Below are 25,201 nucleotides of genomic sequence, written 5' to 3'. Positions count from 1 at the left end.
AGTCACCATAACTCAAAATACTGGGCAATACACTGATTACCAACAGGAATCTAGATCTACTTCCCCACCCAGAAAGGTTAGAGCAGTAGTGATGTTGAAAAAATGGGGTCAATGGAGAATTTAATAGGTTTATAAATGACAAGGAAGATGAATGATAATGATACTATTTTATGTTTCTTATAGGTAAATGGTGATAATTATACTCATGGGTAAAAGGCAGGCAGATTAATAAAAAAAATATTATTTTGGCTGCGTTACATCTGGTTTGCTCTTGAAATTTTATCTTGAGTGAAAAGAGCTGTATGGTAGATATGCCTAGTTAAGAGTGAGAGTAAGTAGAAATTAATCTGTATCAGAGATGCTAGTCTTCATTGGTAGCTTAAAGGGTGGCCAGGCCATTCCTATGAATCATAAGGAAGAGCATGGGGTTGATGGGTGTTTATAGAGATTGCCCAAGATGTGATTATTGTGGAGGGCAAAAAAGGTAAGTAGGTGCAATTGCAGGCTGAGGTAGACTTGAACCCAGCTGGACTTGAAACTGCTGGTTTCTGAAATTTTACCTGAGCTGACTTCAGATTTTGTAGAAGTTTTTAAAAAGAGAACAAGACCAAAATCCCTGGAGCCCATTTTTTTGCTTAGCAGCTTTTAGAACCTTGATGTTCATTAAGCATTAAGCAGCATTTAGGTTAAAAGAAATGAAGTGTTCCTTTAGGTATTATATGTGTTTTTTTCCTGTGGTTGTATTCTGTCAAATTCTGTGTAATACCAATTTTGCATTGTCTATCTCACATTTGTATTCAGTCTGGTGTATCACACTCGATTTTCTTTATTTTTAGGAAGCAATTTTGAAAAATAGGGCAGGGTTAAGCTGAGACAGTTCATGCTTTCTCTAAGAAGCCTGAAGAATGTGAAACAAATTCAAGATTTCTTAACTGTGGTTTAATAGTACCACATCCAAGTATGTTGTTTTTTCTGCAGTGGCTAAATCATTAAAACAACTAAAAAACTGTATTGTTGCAGTGTGTTTAGCTGGCATGCAGTAATGCTTGAAAGTAGAGGAAGACTTGCCTTTTAATATGATAAGCCTGCACAAACTAATTCAGAAAGTTTAAAGGACTGGTGATATTTCTTGTAAGGGCATGTTAACAGGGGAGTGAAATGACGCTAATGCAAACTTTGGTTGAAGTATGGATTAATAGAGCTTCGTTGCTATGTTAGGTGATGCCTGATCTAAGTATATAGGCTTGACATGCATCTGGGTTTTGGATATAAAATACATCTTTGTAATGCACATTTGCACATTCAGTTAAAAAAAACTGGAGCCTTCTATCAGATACAGGGGAAATGTCATTTTTTTTAAGAACTATGGCTACATTGATCCATCTTAAATTTTCACATTGTTGTTCAACAACTGTAATTTCTGTCATGAAATATGGCCTACAGAACATGCAGTAGTCCTTTCTTGTGCCGCTTGGGATGGTGTAGCTGTCATGCAGTGGTGGGGAAGTCTGCACTGGGGGGATGTATTTCACCAGTTCAAATTCACATCCAGGGGTTAGGGATGCTTTTGATACGGCAGTGTGTAATGATACAGAATGGGGAAAAGGAGAAATTTTGGGAAAAAAGCATTGAATATTCTTTCCGCTGAGACTGACCCTACTGCAAAAATATGCATGTGTATCCCCTTTCTCCCTGCCCCCACTTGCTTGTGTTTGCTGTTTAGTTGCTGACTACAGTTGCATGGTTTCTAGATTACATTGAACTAGAGTCACTTCAGCATAAATCTTATCAGCACTTAAAAGAATAATGCAAATTATCACTCACTGTAAGTTGCCGTGTGTCAGCTTCATCAAGGTAATTGTCCATGTATATGCATTTATCTATGAGAAATGCAAGCTATGAATCACCATATCTTGAAGACAAGTTTAGGGGCAAGATGGCAACAAACAATTTTGCAGTAATTGCTCCAGTGTTTGCTTTATTATGTTACTGTAAGATAATTCTGAAATACAAATGCATTAAAGATGGAGGGGGAAAATAGGTGATCTTGCATCTCAGTAAAGATAGTGTATCTTCTGTGACAAAACACCATTAAGAGGCTTGCTTCAGTGGTTACAAGTGAATATTTGAGTTACTCAGCATTTTTCAGTCTTAACAGGAAGCACGGATAGGCCAAAAATAAGATCAGTGGGAGGCATACTGTGCCCTTCATAGGGAATACAAATGTATTATGCATGTTCAGTGAAGGTCCAAAGATTTTTATTTTTTTTTTTTTACATACGTAAGACAAAATATTATCACTTACAAACAAGTTTTAATTTATTTATAAGATATAAACCGTAATAAAAACTATTGTTTAAGTATGCAGCAGCATGTGCTCTAGTGACAGTTTTACTGTTAAAAATCCTTTTATTTAAACCTTAGCTGTTGGCCCTTTGTGGTCATGATTTCATTGCTGAGATAAAGAATTCATTTCTGTGCTTTCACCTGTATTCATGACTTTTTTTTCTTCAGATGGTTTAACCACATTCTGTTGCATTATCAAGGGAAAAAAGTCCTGAAAACTTATCTAACCTTTAAAGGTGAATAAATCAGATGTCATTTCTGTTAGGGAAGGAGTATACATAAACATGTGCTTGTTTGCATATTTCACTAAATACAGTCTTTTTTGATTTGACAGGATTTGTCTTTAGTGAATCTGAATCGACTGCATTAGAACAATTTGAAGGTGGCCCTTGTGCAGTGATTGCACCTGTACAGGTAAGATGCATTTATTATAGGAATGGTTTAAAATTATTAAGCCCAAAATGTGTTCTCTTCTCTATATATGTGGAACTAAAATAAATATTAAAAAAATTGCAGATCGGTTTGTATTGGCTTTGTGTGGCAAGGTTTTGGTAGCGGGGGGAGGTTACAGGGGTGGCTTCTGTGAGAAGCTGCTGGAAGCTTCCCCTGTGTCCAACAGAGCCAGTGCCAGCCGGCTCCAAGACGGACCCACCGCTGGCCAAGGCCGAGCCCATCAGCGACAGTGGTAGCGCCTCTGGGAGAACATATTTAAGAAGGAAAAAAAGGTTGCTGGGATAGACAGAAACGGCAGCCGGAGAGAGGAGTGAGAACATGTAAGAGAAACAGCCCTGCAAGACCCCAAGGTCAGTGAAGAAGGAGGGGGAGGAGGTGCTTCAGGTACTGGAGCAGAGATTCCCCTGCAGCCCATGGTGAAGACCATGGTGAAGCAGGTTGTCCCTCTGCAGCCCAGGGAGGTCCACGGTGGAGCAGGTGGATGCCCGAAGGAGGCTGTGACCCCATGGGAAGCCCATGCTGGAGCAGGCTCCTGGTAGGACCTGCAGATCTGTGGAGAGAGGAGCCCACGGAGCAGGTTTTCTGGCAGGACTTGTGACCCTGTGGGGGACCCATGCCGAAGCAGTGTGCTCCTGAAGGACTGCACGCTGTGGAAGGGACCCATGCTGGAGCAGTTCATGAAGAACTGCAGCCCGTGGGAAGGACCCACATTGGAGAAGTTCGTGGAGGACTGTCTCCCGTGGGAGGGACCGCACGCTGGAGCAGGGGAAGAGTGTGATGAGTCCTGCCCCTGAGGAGGAGGAAGCGGCAGAAATAACGTGTGATGAACTGACCGTAAACCCCATTCCCTGTCCCCCTGCGCCGCTGGGGCGGGTAGGTAGAGAATCCAGGAGTGAAGTTGTGCCTGGGAAGAAGGGAGGGGTGGAGGAAAGGTGTTCTGAGATTTGGGTTTATTTCTCATTACCCTACTCTGGTTGATCGGTAATAAATTGAGTTAATTTTCCCCAAGTTGAGTCTGTTTTGCCCATGATGGTAATCGGTGAGTGATCTCTCCTGTCCTTATCTCGACCCACAAGCCCTTTGTTATATTTTCTCTCCACTGTCCAGCTGAGGAGGGGGAGTGATAGAATGGCTTTGGTGGGCACCTGGCATTCAGCCAGGGTCAACCCGCCACACAGTTGTATTTTGATTTCATAATTACAGCGTGGAGGAGACAAAAAACTCCGTAAAAAGGCCGAGATGGGCTAATTTTGAACTATAATTTTGCAGAAGGGGATTTGTTTGAGGAAGTGCAGCAGGTTGATCCGAGCAGAGGTAACTTTGAAGTGGGGAATGCAGGATAAAGGAGAAAAGTAAAAGATCAGATATAAATGTAATCCTAATCCTTTCTCATCTCTCAAATTTCCTGTCCATTAGAAGGGTAATAGCTGTGTCACAATGGCTGCTTTAGCAAACCGTATTAGAAATATTTGAAGTAACCAATTTTCAAACTTAACAAGGTTTGCTATGTAAGAAAAGGAGAAATGTTATACTTTCAAAGTCCTAGTTAGCAGAATAATTGAAGTATGTCAGGTGAATATATTTTATTCTGGATAAGTGCTTAGGATTTCACTTGTGCTTCTGATATGCTCAACCAACTGATTGTGATTTTTTGTATTCTTACTCCATTGTATTTTATAGGCTGCTCTTTGCATACTCTTTGAGATGCTGTTTCTGGGGCAGTTCTCACTGCTGTCTAGATAATGACCTGTAGGCTGGATCCATTTCGCTAGATCAGTTTGTCTAATCTGTGACTGCTCTTCGTTCTCTTAGGAGCATCCTGTAGAGACAGGCAGACATTGAGTCATGGGCCAGATTACTTTTTCTGGTAACCTGCTCTCGACTCTTACACACAGATCAAATTCTGCAGGTATGTCTAGGTCTGAGTTGAGGCCTTTTCCACTGAGAGGGGACATACTAAAGTCATGTAGCAGAATTAATCTGGTGATGAACTGGAAGGTATCTGGGTCAGACAACTAACGTTGTGGAACTGTTTGCATCTCTGATGTGTGTGTGATGTGGTAGTCATAAAACCTCTGTTTGGTTACTTCAGGACACTCTAGACGCTGGTCCAATGAAAAGACTTCTACCACAGGAAGGAGCACCACGTGTTTAGGTTGTAAACAATCAATAGAAAAATATTTTATTATGAATTGCACTCTGTAACATGGCTCTGTCTAGTTCTGTGGTCTTAAAACCAGCTGTAGTGTCTAGTCTCTGATGTTAGAAATACAAGGCTTTTATTTGGGGGGGAGCGGAGAGAGTAAAGAATAGGACCAGCCAGCTCCTTAAAGGCAGTGCCAAGTCTTTACCGCATCGAATGTTCTTGTAGACAGTGTTCTTCCAGATTTATATGTAGTTCAATTTCATTGAAATTAAGTAGTTAAAGCATGTTTAAAAGTGAGCTGAGTTCCAGCTAGGGAAGGACGAAGGGATCAGACAGATCTTGCAGTGCCTACTGCTGCTGTGAATTACTAAAAAAGGTGTGTGAAAGATCTGTGACGGGAGAACAGGGTGAATCTGTCAGGGAAGAAGTGAAAGTTGAAGCAGCTATTTTTAAGGTGCTGCAAATACCTGAAACAGCATCTAATAGAGTAATTAGAAAGACCAAGAGTCTGCTTCCCAAAATTTGTTCTTTCATTGTTCCTTCTCTGTAACTTAGAGCATATCTTTTTTTTTTTTTTTTTAAATTGTAACATTAGTGTTGATGGAAAGCAAACCAGGGATATGGAGATGCATAGATTTTTCTTTAACCTGACCTGCAAATTATGACTTGCAATGGTTAAAAGAGATGGGCTTTTTAACTACTAAAGGGGTTTGTCTGAGTGACTAGAGTTGTCTTGTACTACTCATCAGTTACATTGCAAAAATACTTGTGCCTCCATTACTGCAGTCCTGTAAGTCTGGAGGTGTTTATGTAAATACGCACTTTGTGTATTTGAAGCGTACTTGAGGTTCACAGCCAATAATGTTGAACGTAGTTGTGAGACCACGTTTGTAGTTAGTTTGAATGTGAAAAATCAGTAAGCAATGCAGGCTCAGGGTCTCTTACTGAATGATGAGCAGCTTGGAACCCTTCTAATAACATGCAAAAATGCTTTGGTATAGAGCTTGTGACATAATGTAAAAGTTGGTGTTGTGTTGTATTTTAATATTATTTTATGCTTTGATACCAAAAAGGCATTCCTTTTGAAGAGGCTTTTTACCAGTGAAAAGTCTACTTGGAGAGACTGTCCAGGTACTGTGACCTCTTTTTTTCTCTTTATTTTTTCTGTTTTAATTATTTGTAAAGCATGTCCTAGTACAAAGAATTTAAAATATTTTACACTTTGTTTAAGTGTGCTCCCATGCCATTTTATGAGGCATACAGTATGAATGCTATGTGTGTCTCAACTTCCATTTGTGATGTCTGTGCCTGTCCATAGTACTTCTGTGTTCTATAAATATTTGATTGAAATCTATTATTAGGAAAGGGAATGGATGAGAAATCATATTAAAAAACATTTTCTGAAGACAGCTTTATAATTCTTTGGTCCAGTATAGTGAAACAGCAATTAACATTAATAATTAATAAGGTAAAAGTAATAAATTCAATTATTTAGATAACATTAATGTATAAAAAAAGATAGTAGTAGCTTATATAAAACACTGATTAGCAACAATTGAGCTCATGTAGGTTTCTGATCTTTCAGAAGAGGAGCAGAAGAACCTTCTCTGTCATACATTATGTGATATTTTGGAAATGGCTTGCTCTGATAATTCTGAGTCGTACTCTCTGGCAACGTGGATAAGAGGAAAAACAACTGAAGAAACTGCTAGTATTTCTGAAAGTCCTGCAGAATCTAGTCGTCAAGAGGAACAACCTTGTAAGATGTATTTCTATACTAAATTACCCATCACTTAGTGAAGTATTACATTGTTTTTGAGGTGCCACTGCTTTTTATTATGACACAGATGGGGGTTTCGCCTTTGTGATCCCATTAGCAACGGACGGATTTTTGTCTGTTGTAATTAGAGGCATTGATCCTTTTTGTTGAAAGGAATATGCTATCCATCACTGGAGTTCTAACATACGTGTTTCTCTTGAATTTGAGCAATTTCCATAATCTTTTCAATTTTATTTTGTAATTTATTGGGACCTGATATGTCTTTAATTTGGAAAAATCTACATGCTTCCTAACACTGGAGGAATACTTTAATTTGTCACTTGTTGCTTTATTTGAGAAGAGCTTTTGTAGGAAATTCTGCAAAGCTTTATCTGTTCTAAAACATACTGGATCCCCTGTTATGGAGAAATAGGCTTTTTCCCTTTGTTAGATTCTATGCAGCACCAAAACAGCTTAATCAAATCACCTTCTAGTAGATTAACAGAACTTTTTTGTAGATTAGAATTTTTCAGTTACATGGTTTTTGCAAATGTATTGATTTGTTCATTAGTTACTGACATCAAGGATCTAGTGAACATCTGTTGCACTAAGATATGGCATGCAGTCATATCTAACTGCTGCAGAGCCAGTGACATGGAAAGTTTGTCTGTGCACACATGATCATTGAGATGTGTATTTATTAATCTTTTAATAGGAGATATCTAACGTGTTAAAAGATAAGCTTCTTTTTCTTTTAGTTTTTGTTCCCAATGTGTCCCTTAAGAAGTATGAAAAACTCTTCACATGAGAACATGCTTATAAAGGTGCCATCTTTCGATGGAAGGAATATGTTATTCGGCAGTTTGTGACATAACTACAGAGTAAGAATTGTACAAGTAGATACATACGTGCGCAGTTGGCTATAGCAGTTAGTAGTGCTGGAGCTCTTTATGTTACAAACCATCTTCATCTGCTTCTATAAAATGGTCCATGTGCTTTAGAAGGCTTAAACAATAATAAAATGTTACTTAATTGAAAAAACAGAAGGTCACCATGTAAGAGTTCCAAAATGAGCAGGGGTTTTTTATTAAGAAAAGTATTATACAGACAGTGGTATCTACAACTTTTGTGGGTTTTGTTTTTTTTTTAAAAAAATATAATCTTCCTTTGCAATATGATAATAAGGCAGTTGTAACTCTGAAACTCCTAATTTCTGTGGGTTTTCCAGTTGTCTCTGAAGCTCTTGCTCATATCATGAAGCTTCCTTTGAAGAAAAAATGAAGCAGAACCTAGTTATCAATAGGCTTTTACTGTCCTGTTTATTAATATATGGCCTTATTCTAAAGAACTTTTAACTGTAGAAAATGTTCAGCAGAAAGTCTTTTTAAAGACACATTCAATTAATAATTACTCTCAACACTGACATTTAATGAACTAATCCATTCTATTATATATCTACATTTTTCGTATTCCTGTACTAAGTCTACAAGTTCTGCCTGACTTGTCCTTAATACCATAGAATGTGCTTAGGAAGAGCAGGTTACATTTACCATGAACAGGGTGCTTTTGTCATGAGCAACGTTAATCTCTTTCATTGTTCATATTCTATGTTCCCTGCTAGACACTGAATGTACCTATTGTGTGTACTCTACAGTTCAAACAGTATTTTACCTTATATGTATAATGCAGTACAGTTCCTGATTTAAGAGACATTTGTTAGGTGGTGGGGTTTTTTTTCCTTTCTGTCCTACTATTTAACTATAGACCAGCTTCTTGCCTGGTTGGGCTTGGGACAAAGATGTGGAGAGAAGGTATTGTTAATAATGCAGAGTTCTGTTACTGCTAGTGTGAAGGAATAACTTTATTTCTTACTTGGTTGCTGTAATCAATAAAAATAGAAACAGGCATTGTCATAATTGGTAGGACTTTAAGAGATGAGTTATGTGTGCGGGGGAGTATTACAGGTACAATTCCACGTGGCAGGCTACTGATATTTGGGAATTGATTAAGGGAATATATTTATAATAAACCCATGAAATATGATTAGACACAGCATGACAGTATCATTTTAAAGTGTTTCTATACAATTGTATTTCTCATACAGCTCACGTTCTATTGCTGTTCATTCTTTTCCTCTCCACTAAGCACTGTCTTTATTTAGCCTTGTTTGGGTTATGTATAGCTACACTTCTCTTTAGGATTTCTACTTCTTTCCCTTTGTTTCAAATAGTAGTTCTCTTACCATTTCACTCTGTTCAGTAGTAACAGAATGAAACTGCCTATCATCCTCCTGTGTGAACAAAAGGTGGATTCGAGCACACTTACTGAATGCAATAGCATTTTTCATTTGCTTTTGTGGTGTATACAAGTGACTTGTTGTTGGCCATGCGTTGGCTGTAGTAGTGCAAGTTCCCAGGTTCAAAGATTGCTTTATATGATTTAGTCCCTCTAACTTTCTGCTTACAAAACCATATGTTCGTGGAGCAGGGTTAGTTCCTGTAGCGTTTTCTGCAATTTAGATTCATTGTTTCATATTTTTAAAAATGGCTTAAAAATACATTTTCTCAAGTCTAGTTTTGCTCTTGGTAACCTAATTTTAGCAATTCCTTGTAGTTTTTCAAAGGCAAAACCTAACACTCTTAACCCTACTGCTACCTTATTTCTGAAGTAGAAAATGAAAGCGTTCTATTGCTGGAGAATAAGTTGTATTTGCACATAGGCAAATTAAGTGCATCTTTTAAGATACAACCAGAAAGGGCATAAAAAGCCCTTTCTGGAATTCTTGTGGGAAGGATTGATCAGTAGTATTAGCCCTAATGGCTTCAGGTCTTTAATGAATTGTATGCAGTCAAATTCAGTAGCTAGATAATCAGACATTATTTAAATATTCAGCACTGTGGCCTTTATAAAAAAGCAGATCTATCTGTTTTGTATATTATTCTACTAGCAGGAAGATAAAGTCCTTATAGACATAGAGGGCACTAAAAACTGCTACAGTCTTAATATTTGAATGCCTATAGAATTTGATAATTACACAACGGGTGAGTATAACTTCCTGTTGGTAAAAGAAAATTTGATTTTAAAAGTTCATTTCATCTCAGTTTGGAAATGTTGTGAGGGGAGCAAAGGTATAAAGCCTGTGTTGAACTTGGGAAGACACTAATGCTGTATTTTTTTTCTGTCTTGGACACGACACTTATTTGAAAGGCTATTTCTCCATTTATTAAAAGAAAACAATGAAAATTTATTTAAAACCAGGACGTGTAACACTGTAGAATAATTCTACTCATTTGTTTGTAATAAATAAGCATTAAAAGGGAAAAAAAAACCCCAAAATTTCAGTAACAGAAATGTATATTTGAAGAAAAAATACAGCTTACCTACATTGATAAAATGATCCAAATAATCATGCTTGCTTTTCTAGGAAATAATACTTCTTGTTGACCTGCAAAATTATCCCTATAGTATGCATATGCTTGATGACTTTGTGACAGCCATGTTTTGTACAAAATCAACAGCTTAGTAGTTGACAAATATTTTCAAGGCTACACACTCCAGTGGCCCTGTGCTTTTAATAAATTGATTAATCCAAATAGAAATGTTCTTACTAATTTGTATGGTGGAATCTTAATGTTGTGGTAAATGAGTTTATACTAATCAGTTAAAAAACTTAAATGTCAAGGGAGGATTAAAAATTAAAATTATAATTAAAGCTTGAAAGTATACTAGCTTGCTGTGTGTATCTTGTGTCATTTTTTTGCCATGTGTAGTGCTGAAAAGTGTCTCTTGTGTATAGCTGCCTTGGCTGTCGAAGAGCTTGGCTTTGAGCGATTTCATGCATTAATTCAGTAAGTAATATGTTGGAACATTTAAAATACAATATTTTGAAGTTACGCTAATATTCACAGCCCTGAAAGGGGTATCTTGAGGAACTTTGTGTGTGTTACGCATCAGGTTAAACTTGGATTTCAAGTTTTGGTTTGGGGGTTTTGGTGGTTTTTCTTTGCATTTTACCATTTAAAATGGAATATCATTTTGACCATAAGCATCAGGCTTTAAAATAAAACTGAAGCAATGTAATGTGCTAAATTGGCCAAATAACTTGTGCATTTCAAGTATATGAACACAGCTAATTAAGACTCATTTAAGTTAAAGATGTTAATCATCAATATTTATACACAGTCTTCACAGGTGATTCTACCTGAAATACTTGATATATATACTGAGAAAAAATTGTCTTCTAGTATTTTACCTAATTTGAGACAATGTAAGAAACATTTATAAAAATGTTTCATATACAAGACTGATTTTTGTTTCCTACTTTGAACACTGTTCTCTTTTCAGGGTGTAAATATGCAGTTTACAGTTCTATTGAGTTTATCTTTAAACATAACAGCCTTTTACTTTCACAGTGCAGAGTAGTAATCATTGTACAAAGAAATCCCCAAAGAGGAAATAAAGAGCAGCAGAATTTCAAAAAACACTTGAGATGGAAAATGTTGCTAATTAGAACTGAAATAACTACTGCTTATTATATCATTAGTAATTATAGTTTTTTTCTTTAAACCCATTGTCATATGAGGAAAGAAGAAAGAGGAGAATATAAAATCTTTGTAACCTTATCTGATCAAAACACTAATTTCCTGCCCTCCCCCTCCCTCCCACTCATCCCCGTGATCTTTGGACTTCTGGTACCCACTTCAGGTTTTTTCAGTCTTTCTCACTGGAAATCAGTGCTCTGGCATATGCCTTTCGAGCAAATTGAGTGATGGATTTCAGAACTGACTTTGCCTGGCATACCTTGTATGCCATGTATAGTCTGTTGATAATGAAAGGTGGTTTAAAAATCACAAGTGTTAGCCAGAGTAAGCCCATCTATGGATATATTTTTGCAGATGTTTGTTTCTTTTTTAAACAAGACTTACTAAAAGTGTGCAAGAAATCAAAAAGAAAGTAATACACCTAAGTTTGTGTAAGATAAGCAGAGAGTGTGATCTAGTTTGAATTACTTAATAAAAACTAATGTTCATGTTCTGAAAAGCAGTATTTAGCTCTAAATATCCCAAGAAATAGAAAGTGTATTACTGCACTGGAATCTTGATGGATCTCTTCATTTTCTCTGGTTTTATTTTACTTTTTTTCTTTTTAAACGTGATCACCTGGTGTTACCTTATCATCCAGGCAGCAACCCTATTATACAACCAGCTAATCTCCCAAATGTTAATGTACCACTCATGGTTTTGAACAGTTTGCTTTTTCCAAAGCTAGAGTCTAACAAAATCAAATTCTCATGGGAAATGTAATAATGACTTTGAAAGCCTGAAAGATAGTCTTACCTGGTTAAGTGGAAGGTTTTTTTCTCCACTGTTCATGAACTGACTGTCTTTCAGAACACTATATAATGCAAACATTATTTTGGTGACATACAGTGTATTCGCAATTTCAGTAACAGTATTTTGTAGAATTACTGGTTCAAGCCACTCAGCTCTTTCAGAAGGGTATGTAACTTTATGGTTAGTGTTTGCATATAAAAACTGTTTATTTTTGCACATTGCTCCAAAATTATTTATCTTCTTCTGATGGGTAAATACTGATGACTCTATGGCAGTTACAATAACTCCACAACAGCTGCTGTGTCATTCTGTATATAATACCAGATTCACTCTGCTTTTACTTGGACGTATTCATGTTAGGTATTAGTAGTTCTTGTTTCTGCTTTGTGACACTATTCTAATGCTTCATCTAAATACAGTCTCCTTTTCTGTTGGGTTTTTTTCTATTTAGCAAACAAGCATTTAAAAGCTTCCCTGAACTGAAGGATGCAGTTTGGGATCAATATTCAGTGTGGACAAACAGATTTGGAGTATTGCTCTTCCTGTATTCTGTAATACTGACAAAGGTTTGTGGGTTGTTTGATGTTTTTTTGTGTCTGTGTGTTTTGTTTCTTCGTTAAGAGAAAGTTTGATCATGTAAGCCTTTTTCTGTAAAAGGTGAACACTAAAGTATTAAACTAAGTAAAGTGTAGATGAATGGATAGCACGGTATCTTCATTCGTGTTGCAGTACGTTTCCAGGATAAAAACTTGAAAAACTTGGTCTTTTTTTTTTTTTTTTGCCTTGTGATCTGTGAATATTACAGATTTTGGAAACATCCTTCCTTGTATATCCCTAACATCTCTTACCAAGAGAAAGAAGCGTGTTTAGGTATCAATTCATCTAAGAATATCAACCTCCTAATGTTTTACTATTACATTCTGTTGTTATAAATGTTGCAATTCATTCCTTAAGAGAGCAAAAATGTTTGTAATTTTTCTGCAGGGTATTGAAAACATCAAAAATGAAATTGAAGATGCAACTGAGCCATTGATAGATCCTGTTTACGGTCATGGAAGGTAAGCTGCAAAATATGGTTGTTACCACATAAAATAGATTGGTGGGCTAATTTTTTGTTTCTGTAACTGATCGTTCTTTTAGGAAATTATTGACATTATGACAAAGATCCAATTACAACTTTATAATAGCTAAAAGCAACACTTAACATAGTGCGTCTTTGTCACTGCTTACTTGATTTAGTGCATCAGTTCTGAGGAAATGCTTCTGTTATTGCTGAATTTTCAAAGGAATAATTCTCAAATTCAGTGCTACATTTTTATATCAAGTTGGTTGAAAGAGTGGAGATCATATTAGCGTCGCTGAATTACAAATACACGCTTGCATAGTAGAATAATTTTTTCATTTGTTAGAGATAACCACTTTTTCAGAAATAAATTGTATGTTCCTGTTAATAGTTTATTTCTTTCTGTTATGTAGCCAAAGTTTGATTAACCTACTGTTGACGGGGCATGCTGTTTCTAATGTGTGGGATGGAGACAGAGAATGTTCAGGAATGAGTAAGTTGTTTCTAGTTTATGCTTGTTCATAATTTTTATGCACTCTGAGATGCTGACCTACAGATTTGGAATATGCTCTGTTTTGATAGTCTCCTTGTTTACTGTCCTTGGATTTAAGCAGACCTCAAATGGAAATAAAACATACTTGCACGAAAATTGCTGATGTTAATTATCAGTGAATACAGGATTGTCAGCTACAGGTTGAAATTATAAGGTACCTGATGACCTGGATGATGGAAGGGAGTGCGGTCTTTGCAAGTTGGGGAGGTTGGTCAATACACTGAAGACAGGGCCACTATTCAGAGCAGCCACATCAGGCTAGAGAAGTGGACTGATAGGAATCTCATGAAATTCACCAAAGTCCTCCATGGTGGATGGAATAAGCCCATGCAATAGCACAGGGCAGCACTGACTGGCTAGGAAGCAGATTTGTAGAAAGGGACCTGAGGTCCTTGTGGGCAGTGAGTTGCACAAATCATCAGTGTGTCCTTCTGACAAAGAAGGCCAGCTGCATCTTGGGCTACATTAGGAGGAGGATAGCCAGCAGGTGGAGGGAAGTGATGGTTCTTTCCCTCTATATGGCACTTGTGGGACCACCTCTGGAGTGGTGTGTCCATTTTTGGGCTCCCCAGTGCAGGAAAGACATTGACATAGCAGAGTGAACCCAGTGGAGGGCCACCAAGGTGATTAGGGGGCTTTTGTGGTTTTTGCGTTTCATCTTAGAGAAGATGATCTGAAAGCAGGAGCACTTTGAATTCTGAAAGTGTTCACATCCTCTCTCCCACTGCTGCAAAGTCCATCTCAGGTTCATCAGCACGTTTTCTACAAGGATTTTCTATCATCTAAATAATCACTGCAAGTACTGACTTGAACTGAGGTTCAAGACCTGATTCAAAATGCTCTGGTTTGAAAATGAACAAGTAGTTTAATCTCCTTTGAGGCTTTTTAACCTTCCACTTGATTGTGATTCCATACAGGCTGTACTTCAGCATCAGACTTCTCAGAATGTTGTTTGGATATTGTATCTAACTCTTCTCACCCCTATTTGGTAGACTTTTTATCAGGGCATCTAGATTCAATTATTGCAGTCTATTATTGATGAGCCTCTATTGGATGATTTTTTGATTTTTTTTTTTTTTTGTCCTTCCTAGTGCATGCAGATTGATTACTAATTTGTTTCAAGACCCTTTGGAGGTTAAGTCATCCTTTCTCCTGGGTTTTTCCTCTAGCTTTTGTTGTTGGTTTTGTTAGGTTTGGTACCCTGTTTTCCCTTTTCTAGTCTACTGACACCTCCTTTATCTTTGATATGTAAGGTAATCATTAATGGTTCAGAGACTTATTTTGTCTAGCTACTTAAGTGTTACATAATGAATTTCATTAGGATCTGCAAAATTGAACACATCTGTCTTATTCACAGTTTTTTAGCCAATTTTGTTCTTTTTTTACAGTTGACACCATTATCTCGTCGTTAATATTGGGTATACGACATCATTTACCTTTTTGTGAATTAAAGCAAAGATGGCTTTGAATACTTGTATTTTCTTTGTATCATTTAATTTTGTGTTTTATCCGTCAATTCCTACCCTTATTCATGCTGCATGTATAGAACGTTTTTGTCATTCATGCTCCCTCTTTCTAACTGAAATTTGTTGTAATTAACCTTCCTAGTTTTATCTGTATGTTCTCTTCAGTATTTTTAATTTTCTCTTTTTGATTTTTAAATTATGATTTATCAATCTGAATTGTTAGATTGTGATCAAGCAATCTGAATTGTTCTTGCAGCTTTCCTTTACATTGGGATAATTTGCTGTTCTGCAATTTAATATATCTTTTTTTGAAATCTTGCAGTTAATTCTGTCATTTGTCTTGCAGATTATCTTTTTGGTAGACCTTATTCATTAGTTATCCAAGTTGGATTTTTTTTCTTTTCTGAGAATACTGAACGCTCTTTGCACACAGTGATAATCCACATTTAGGTTGTCAGTAAATTCTGCCCTAAAAATCCAGAACCGGAACTCCCATAGAAACATCTGTCTCTTCTTGGGAGGAGAGGAGGAGCGGAAAATAATCTTTAGTACATCTTAAGAATCTGGTATTATGTGTCCTGTTAGTTTTTCACCAGTCAAATAATTGGATTTGACTGCTGTCGGGAGCCCTCCATGTTCTTCAAGTCTTTGGGATAATTATAGTCAAAACCAGCTTGTTCACTGTCTTCAGTCTGTAATCAGTATCTGTTACAAAGTAATTTGTGTAGTCTATCGAAAGGGACAAAGAACAGCCTGTACTGTTCACAGCTTCTTAGGCAAGACTGAATTTTGGATACATTGTCACGTTTCCTTTATCTGTCAATCCTTTTTGTCATCTCTTCTTTTCTCCTTCAATCATTTCTCTGGCATTTTGACTCTCTTTGGCTGTAGCCTTCAGCTTCCTTTCTGCCAATGTGATGAGTTTCTCATGTAGAAGGGCTGCAGGTGTCAAAATAACAAGAACTGAATGTGTTTGCTGACTATTTTCTGAAGTTGGCTTTATGTATGTTTTTCTGGTTTGGTTACTGGTCACTTGCCTTAAATTCCTCTGGTCAAGGGACTACAAGTTGGAAGGTTTGACATTAGTATTGTACAGAGTTGATTGCCAGTGCTGCTTGATTTTTCCGTGTGTAAACATAATGGAAAGAGATTTCGGGTACTTCTGTGATTAGGTGTAATCAGTAGGTGAAGTTCTGAAACTGGGGCGTGGAAAGGTATCCCTGAGCATGGGGGAAAGGTGGTGCTAAGGAGCTGCAGAAAGCAATAGATGGATGTGGTTCATGGTGTATTTGCAGGTGCAACAATGAAGCAACAGTGAGAAGATTCAGCCGCAATGCAGGAACAGGAAAAGTGCTAGATAGGTGATGCTGTTATCATAAGTAAATATTTACTAAATTGAATTTTCAAAATGGCACTTGCCTTGCAGTTTTATTCAGAAGTTATGTAAAGCTATTTACGTCTTGTTCAACTGTTTAGATAAGCAATTTTTAATTAATAAGTAAATCTTTAAAATTATTTTAAAACCCTTTTAAAGGTACTGTCAGTGATTTTATCAGTGACAAAGAACATACTGAATTACAAACTTGAGAAATTACCAGGTAGTTTGCAGATTATACTCAGAGCTCTGACTCTTACAGTGTTGCATATTTTCCAAATAGGGTAGGAGTTATTAACTGGAATTGTTCTTGGCCACCACTGGTACAAATACCAGTGAAATGATCCCTCTTCTTTGACTATGTACATATTCCCCTTTAAACCTTTCTTCTTATTCTAATCTCTTGTTTTGCCACAGTAATCCACAGTAGGAAGATACAGGGAGGTAGATTTTTTTTTTGTTACCTTTTTTAAAGACTGTCATTCTTACGTGAAGTGTAGTAATTTAGTATGAATACAAATAATGCTGTAATTGCATTTTCCAAGTAGCGCCAAGAATTTGTGGTGTTTCATGTTGTCACTAGGTGGCGGTATTCTGATACGGTTGGTTACTGTCCTTACATTTAAAAACCATCCTTAGTCTGGGCCTGATTTGTTTTTTAAAGGCTCCAGTTTTCTCCCTTTTTAGAAATGTGAATACTTTGCAAAAGTGCTTTTCAAAAAAGGAGAAACTAACTTTCAGACCAGAGGCATACATAATGATTTTCTTAGATGATCTTTGGTGTTATCAGATCTCTTCAGAGGTGTTTTTTTCTTCCTGTGGGGTGAGGATATTCACAGGGATGAACCTTGATTTAGGGCAGCTAGTGTCCATTTGTTTCCTTGTAAGTCATCTGTGAGTGATTTTTGCTTTTGTGTCTGTCTTCTCTGTTGACTAATTCTGAAGGAGGTATGGGTAGACAGCGACTACAGGCTAAAGTTAACCTAATAGCTTTCAGATACACAATCAGTGTAGCTTGACTACTAGCTATTCAGGATATTCACACTCTGTGGCTACTGTCATAGCCAGGATCCCAGGTCTCTCTAGTTATCAGTCAGAGTTCTCATCTAGTTATCTGTCAGGGGAATAAAATACTTAATGATCTGATTTTTTTTTTTCTGAATAATTTTCTGAATAGTAAGTATTATTTATATGTTACTTTACTATTCTGTTCCAAGCATCAGCTTCTAAATCTGAAGCCTTTGTTTAGCAGACTGAACTTTACATTGATTTTTGTTAATGATTTTTAAGAAATACATGTGATGTGTTAAAATTATTTCTTTAATGTACTATTGCTTACTTCTGCCATTTGTTTCCCTTCATTGCACATATAAATGTGCTATTTCTGAACAGCAGCTATTCCCTAGTTTGAAGGATTCTTCACTAGTTTTTTGAATTGGGCTAGCTCTCTTGCCCTCAGCTCAAAGAAAAGATGAATTGTCTCAGCGTATGGCAATTTATAGCAACACAGCTATAAGTCACTGAGATAATGGGGTTCTGCAAAGTATTATCTATGCACCCCCAAATGTTTTAATTCCAAGCAGGTTTGAAGATAATCCTTGAAAGCACAGTTTCAGATCAAAGAACACTGCACTGCAAAGACAGCCTTTTAATATGTATAGCTGACAACTCTAAGGAAGGAGTTGTACTTCCAGGCCACAAAGGCAGTGAACAAGCTAGTGTTTGTAAGTTTTTTGGGTTTGGTTTTTTGGAGTTGGGTTTTTTTTTGCTTAACATTAGAGGGAAAAGTTAAACCATTACTATAATAACTGTTCTGCGCTGTTGCAAAGTTCAGTGAGGTAAACTTGGCAGTTGGTGAAGGGAGCATGGCATACCATGCCTAGTGCTGTGAGTGACAATGAAATGCAGAGTTGATTTCTGGAAGCCAGAAATCTTTTAAATTTAGAACAGTTTCTTTCACTTGCTATGGTCCTGAAGCTTTAGCCCGTGGATAAAGACATTATAGTTTTATGCTGTTGTACATGAATGATCAATGTTAAAAAATATAGTTGAGACTTAGTGTTTTAGAGGGAACTTTCAAATACAAAAGTCAATGTTCTCTGAAAAAAGGAAATACAGGGCTTGTTAAATTGATCATGGTGTATGTTCCCATGTATATTTGCAGGATCAGGTATGTGCTGCTCTTTGTTTAGGCAGTGTTTGGGGACCTAGCAGAGCTCTTCCAAGTAGACAGTACTTGCACTGTTGAGAAGATGTATATGTAAGCCCAGAGCTTCTTCAAATGCTTATGATTATAACTAGTTTCTAAGCTTGAATTTTGAAGTACTTTCTCATTCTTTATTAGAGAGCCTCAAATAAGGCTCTGGTAAGTGTTTTTCTAATCAGTAGTACATAAATATTTCAGTTATTCCTGACAGCTCTGTGTGTTTGAGAGCTGTATGATACATTAAGTGGAAGTCAGTACAGAAAATCAAACTGAGTGAATGCTTTCTTTCCTAGTAACAAAACTATTATTGGCAAAATTATGTTTTATTATTTAGAATGTGAAATGATTAAGAGAAATATGGCCAGGGAACTCTTCTTTTTTGCTATTTTTTTTTTTTTTAAAAAGGGAGGAAGGAAAGAAAAATACATATATGCATATATACTTTTATCCCTCCTTCAATATAGCTGTTTTTTTCTTATATTTTTCTGAGAATACTTTTGGTATAAGTTACAAGTGCTTCATCTACTAAATCCAACAACTTTTGAAAAGAAGCTATGAACAGCAAACTTTTAAATCATCCCTTTGGCTCTTATTTTATAGAGAGGGAAATTATTAAACCTTGAGTTCAGGGGTAGTATGCTAAAGTACACCCACTGAGGACATGACCCACAGATTTCAAAGGCAGAAGGTTGGCTATTGTTTTTTGACTATACCTTGATGATTTGCCATTGTTGCTAAAACTGCATGACTTTTAAAACTGTTGTTACTTGACCAATTTTGAAAGTAAGAAAAAATGGCTTAAAAGAGGCTTCGCAGATTTTTCTTGAATACATTTTCTGTTTTGTTTTGAACAGAACTTCTTGGTATACATAAACAGGCAACAGTAGGCTTTTTGACATTGATGGAGTCTCTGAGATACTGTAAGGTAAGCTGTTTTCTACTGTATTGGGTTTGCATGGCAAGGTTTTGGTAGCGGGGGGGCTACAGGAGCGGCTTCTGTGAGAAGCTGCTGGAAGCTTCCCCTGTGTCCAAAAGAGCCAGTGCCAGCCGGCTCTAAGATGGACCCGCCGCTGGCCAAGGCCGAGTCCATCAGCGACAGTGGTAGCGCCTCTGGGATAACCTATTTCAGAAGGGAAAAAATTGCACAATAGAAACTGCAGCCACTAGAGAGGAGTGAGAACATGTAAGAGAAACAGCCCTGCAGACCCCCAGGTCAGTGAAGAAGGAGGGGGAGGAGGTGCTCCAGGCGCTGGAGCAGAGATTCCCCTGCAGCCCGTGGTGGGGAAGACCATGGTGAGGCAGACTGTCCCCCTGCAGCCGATGGAGGTCCACGGTGGAGCAGATATCCACCTGCAGCCCGGGGAGGACCCCACGCCGGAGCAGGTGGATGCCTGAAGGAGACTGTGACCCATGGGAAGCCCATGCTGGAGCAGGCTCTGGCAGGACCTGTGGCCCCGTGGAGAGAGGAGCTCACGCTGGAGCAGGTTTGCTGGCAGGATTTGTGACCCTGTGGGGACCCACGCTGCAGCACTCTGTTCCTGAAGGACTGCACCCCATGGAAGGGACCCACGCTGGAGCAGTTTGTGAAGAACTGCAGCCCGTGGCAAGGACCCATGTTGGAGAAGTTCTTGGAGGTCTGTCTCCCGTGGGAGGGACCCCACACTGGAGCAGGGGAAGAGTGTGAGGAGTCCTGCCCCTGAGGAGGAAGGAGGGGCAGAAATGTGTGATGAACTGATGGCAACCCCCATTGGCAACCCCCATTCCCTGTCCCCCTGCACCGCTGGGGGGGAAGACGTAGAGAAAATTGGGAGTGGAGTTGAGCCTGGGAAGAAGTGAGGGGTCGGTGGAAGGTGTTTTAAGATTTGGTTTTATTTCTCATGATCCTACTTGGATTTGATTGGTAATAAACTAAACTAATTTCCCCAAGTCAGTCTGTTTTGTCCGTGACAGTAATTGGTTGAGTGATCTCTTCCTGTCCTTATCTCAACTCACGAGCCTTTCGTTACATGTTCTCTCCCCTGTCCAGCTGAGGAGGGGCAGTGACAGAGTGGCTTTGGTGAGCGCCTGGTGTCCAGCTAGGGTCAACCCACCACATCTACATAATTTAAAATTTTTTCTTTCATTAAGGTGTTGTGGGCTGCTTTGACAGTATTACTGAAAGCTTCACTGTGTACAATTGGAGATATTAAAGAACTTTCAAAGTATGTTCAAATTAAACCTGAGGATAATACCATATTAAATCAGATACATGGTAAAATTGTTAAATGCATCTTACTGAGTAAATGTTGTTTGATGCTATTTACATTAGAACTTTACTGCACCAATTTAATATAGCTAGTTAGAAGCTTATGTTTTTACTAAAATAATGCTTAGTGCAAGTTATGTAGATGGTTATAAAACTGTGAAGTCCCAAAGTGGCTTGCTATTGTGAATATTGCAGTTTTATTGTTCTCTTTTTATGCTATCACTGTCTTCCATTTAAAACAAATAGCCATAAGTAAAAATGGTAAAACTACTACTAAGTAAATGTATTCTAAATATAATATATTGAAGACCTAAAAGTTACTGTCTGTGAACATCTGAAAGTAACTGAAATGCAACCTAGTCCATCTTGTTTCTTCGTGTTGTGACACAGAATTTCTTGATTTAAAGTTTTTATTTGAGAAATTTTGTGCTTTACAAATACTGCTTTTGAAACAGCATTAATACTCAATTTCAAAAGGGTTTTTGGTTGTTCCTTGCTTTCTTTTCAATCTATTGAATTCCTTTAACGTACCTTAAGATTAAAAAGGATTATGTAGTTTGCAGTACATTGGTGTAGTGACTATAACTAACTGTCCCTTCATTTATTAAATATATGCCAATTCTGAATTGATTGATCCCAAACCAGCTAATAAGTCAAGTGGACTTCTACCTCATTTAGCATTTGATTATAGTATTGTTAAGCATAGGAGTACTTACTCATGTGCAGTGTTTGCAGCATGTCTCCTGGGTTGAAGTAAGGGATATTGTTGGTACTACGATCTCACTGATGTGATAATTAACTGACATAAGACAAGCTATGTTGTTTTCCCAGTCAAACAGCAATCAGTGATCAAAATTAGAATCCAAGTATTTTACATGGTTTTGTCATTTTATTGAACATTTTATATTAGTTTTCAGAGCAGTTGGGACTCCACTAACTGAATTGTCATTAAATTCATCACTAACTAGATGAGTTTTCTGGGTTTGCTTTGTGTTTCTGATTTTGTTATACCTTTTTAGGTTGGCTCCTATTTGAAATCTCCAAAATTTCCCATTTGGATACTTGGCAGTGAAACACACCTCACAGTCTTTTTTGCCAAGGTATGTTAGATGTAATTTTTGGTAACCTCAGGCAGATAAACACCACATAAATTCAAAGTTCAGATCTTGCTACAATGTGAGTCTCATGTGGCTTTAATGTAAAAATGTAGTCACCAAACCGTTTAATTAAGCCTTCCCTCGAAGGCAGAGTTTTTCACATGGTTTAATGATATCTTATAAATTTTAGTCAAGTCTTTTGGTTCTAGCTTAATTTATTGGGCTGGGGGACGGTATGCTTTAGAATACCATAATTGGCCTAAGTACTGTCTTAAATTTCTATAGTGCAGGAGAGATATAAAAAGGAAATAGTTATGTGTAGGTACCTGTTAGCTCCCTGACAGTACTTTCACAATTTTTAATCTGTAACCATAGTTTGTTGTTCTAGATAAAGAATAGATATCAGGACTGTTACCATAGTTCCTTATATTTATTCTACCAGATATGTAATGTAATCTGTGAAACATACAAAATGCTTTTGAGAGGAGTTCTCAGTTTAAAATCTTAGACCAAGTTTTCTGAGGAGACAGTTTCTGTTTCTTTAGTTGAAGATTGTAAGTTATTTTCCTTATATTTTTTTATTTCTGTAGAACACTTCTTTCTGGTTAAAAATATTTATTGAAACTTTAAGTAGTACTTACTAGTACATTTATTAGTACTTATTAGGAATGAACTTCCCTGTACTTAATGTCTCGCAAACGAATGAATATTTTAGGTATACATTTTGAAAATAAGTACTAGAACATATGACAAAGTTAAAGCCATAATTTCTTGAGCTGTTGAATTTCCTTAAGGAAAATGGCCTAATCTTTAAAAAAAGAACACAAAACCTAAGGTTTTTCTTATAAAAACAAACAAACCCCCAGAATGCATTGCAAGTTTGTGTAGCAGTATTTCTTTACCTTTAAACTTAAATTTAAAAATCCTTTAAATTAATTAGTCTGTGTTGCGCATTGAATATTTTTTTGCAGATTCTGATGCAAATGCTATAGTAGAACTTCCCTGAATCCCCTGTGCCTGATAAATGCTCTTTCTTCCCTACTCCATGGTAATAGAAAAATTGTTACCCTCCTTTGAATGTTTGTTTTCTGCCATACTCTCTCCCCAGTCTTTCCTAGTAAAGTTTTTTTTATTTCAATTTTGAAATTTTATGCACAATTTTTCTGAATTATACCATCGAAGTCGGTACTTTGTCATATAGAGAGCAGTCTGATGCAAATAGGCATAATCACTCCATTATACAAGTCAAGTGTACCTGTCCAGAATGTTATTACACCTTCTAATGTTTTTTTGTCTACAGTGTCCATTTCCAGGTAGAAATCCATTTCTAATGCTCTTCTTTTAGGAAGTTGAGGGCTGTTTGCTGGGTTTAAGGTAACTGGGCATCAACATCTGGTGCCTCCAATACAGCCTTGTTCCTCTTTCTTCATTGAACTCTGCTTAGGCTGTGGAAAGCTTCACCTTGTGATTAATACCTTAGGAACTAAAAAGCAGGAAAAGGAAGCAACGTGGGCTTGGCAAATAATTTCCTAGAAATTATTTTGATGAAAAGAAGCAGGAGCTGAAGGTGTGTAAAAGTTCTGAGAGTCCTTGAATTTGAATGTCTGACATCACCCTTTCTAAAGTAAAGGTTGCTGAGCATTTCAGGTGGAGCAGAGATGCCAGCTACAGTGGAAATAGAAATCATGTCAGCAATCCATTATTTTATCCATTGAAGTTACATGCCAAAAACTACAGGAAGAAACTTGAATTCATTGCCAATGGTTAGTCAGCAAGTTGTTAAAGTAGTCTGTGTAGTTGTCTAGATGGTGCTTGATACTGAGGATGTAACTTCTAGCTTGATAATGAGTTTGACTATATGAGAAAGAAATCTTCTAAATGGAAAGAGGAAAATGGACTGTGGAGCCAAAAGCAGTGCAGATTAAGTTTGAAAAAAACAAATACAGCTTTAATTCTTTCAAGCTGCATATGATTTACAGGAGCCTAAACGCCTATGTTTAAATAGAAGAACATTAGGCAATTTTTAAGCAGAATAGTAGTCACTTTTGTCATTAGCTGAGTAATTGGGCCTAGAAACGTAGAAAAAGCCGACCTTCCTAGGCTACTGTCACTATGGACAAGTAGCATGGGGAAATTAGGGAACGGGACAGAATTTTCATTGCTATTTTGAGGACTTTTCTTGAGCATGGAGGTTCAACAAGTAAAAGGTTTTACTCAAATTCTGCATACCACCTTACTCAAAGAAAGTTGGCTGCTGTTCTTTATTATTCAGGTGCTTCACTCAGATTTTTACATTTGATGTGGAGTACAGCTATAAACATTGTTCTCTTAACTGTGGAATGAACGATCATCCACCTTGCTTTTCTATCTCAGAACATTTTAAATTAAATACTATAGACACGTATTCCTGTCTGCCAGAATATATTTGCATTACTCTAAATGTGGACCATTCTGCTGTAGCTGTGACTTTCAGAGAAATGTTTTTCAGTCATACTTTCTAAAATAAATAAATCTGTTCATAGCTGCCATTCTAAAACTTTCCACATTTTCAGTGGATTTTAATGAATGGGCAAAATGCAGCACAGCATCTGTGGGCTGAAGATCACACTCACAGCTTAAAGTGAAAATAAAAAAATGAACTAAAGCATGTAATTTGCCTTAAATTCTCTTGTAACTGCTGCTGCATGAAATAGCCTTAAACAGTGACAGCTGAGTCAATTCCTAGTTTTATCAAAAGTCTACCAGTGGGTCAGCAGTTTCCCCCATTACTAAAATAATAGAAATTTTATTCTGTCTGCATGGACTTTATCTCCACATCTTGATTATCAAAACTCATTTGGTATGTATGGCAACGTTATCAATCTCATTTTACTACAAGGAATTGGAGGTAGAAAGAAATAACCTGAAGAAATAATTTCTTCCTCAAACCAGCAATTTTGATGGAAGCACATTTTATTGAAGAGAGTGTCAGTAGTTTTTATTCCTGGGACTTAGCTGACCTGTTGCCAGCCACTTATTTACATTTAGATGTTTTGGAGGTAACCATGCAGACACAACAAGTTGAAATGCAGTGGATAGTCTTCTATACAAAACATGGAAACATGAGAATACTCATCACAATGTTTTGATCCACTATCATCCACTTCACTGGAAGTGTTC

General features: G+C 37.1%; 1 protein-coding gene across 4 annotated transcripts in view; it reads left to right on the top strand.

Moving 5' to 3' along the window:
• Positions 1-25,201, top strand: part of MINDY3 (MINDY lysine 48 deubiquitinase 3) — a 68,452-nt gene that overhangs the window by 5,525 nt on the left and 37,726 nt on the right. Inside the window, exons 2-10 of one of the 4 annotated variants that reach the window (XM_052803196.1) lie at positions 2,681-2,760; positions 6,019-6,076; positions 6,531-6,704; positions 10,501-10,552; positions 12,489-12,603; positions 13,022-13,095; positions 13,514-13,593; positions 19,555-19,625; positions 21,965-22,045. In XM_052803196.1, coding sequence (XP_052659156.1) covers positions 2,681-2,760; positions 6,019-6,076; positions 6,531-6,704; positions 10,501-10,552; positions 12,489-12,603; positions 13,022-13,095; positions 13,514-13,593; positions 19,555-19,625; positions 21,965-22,045 — 785 coding nt within the window. Of the gene's footprint in view, positions 1-2,680; positions 2,761-4,628; positions 4,709-6,018; positions 6,077-6,530; positions 6,705-10,500; positions 10,553-12,488; positions 12,604-13,021; positions 13,096-13,513; positions 13,594-19,554; positions 19,626-21,964; positions 22,046-25,201 lie in introns of those variants that run through there. The other 3 variants (XM_052803226.1, XM_052803216.1, XM_052803205.1) reach the window with 3 other exon arrangements.

Source organism: Harpia harpyja, chromosome 1 (assembly GCF_026419915.1).
Source record: "Harpia harpyja isolate bHarHar1 chromosome 1, bHarHar1 primary haplotype, whole genome shotgun sequence".
NCBI lineage: Eukaryota > Metazoa > Chordata > Aves > Accipitriformes > Accipitridae > Harpia > Harpia harpyja.
The sequence above is the reverse complement of the archived record's forward strand: the minus strand, read 5'-3'. Positions and strand labels throughout refer to the sequence as shown.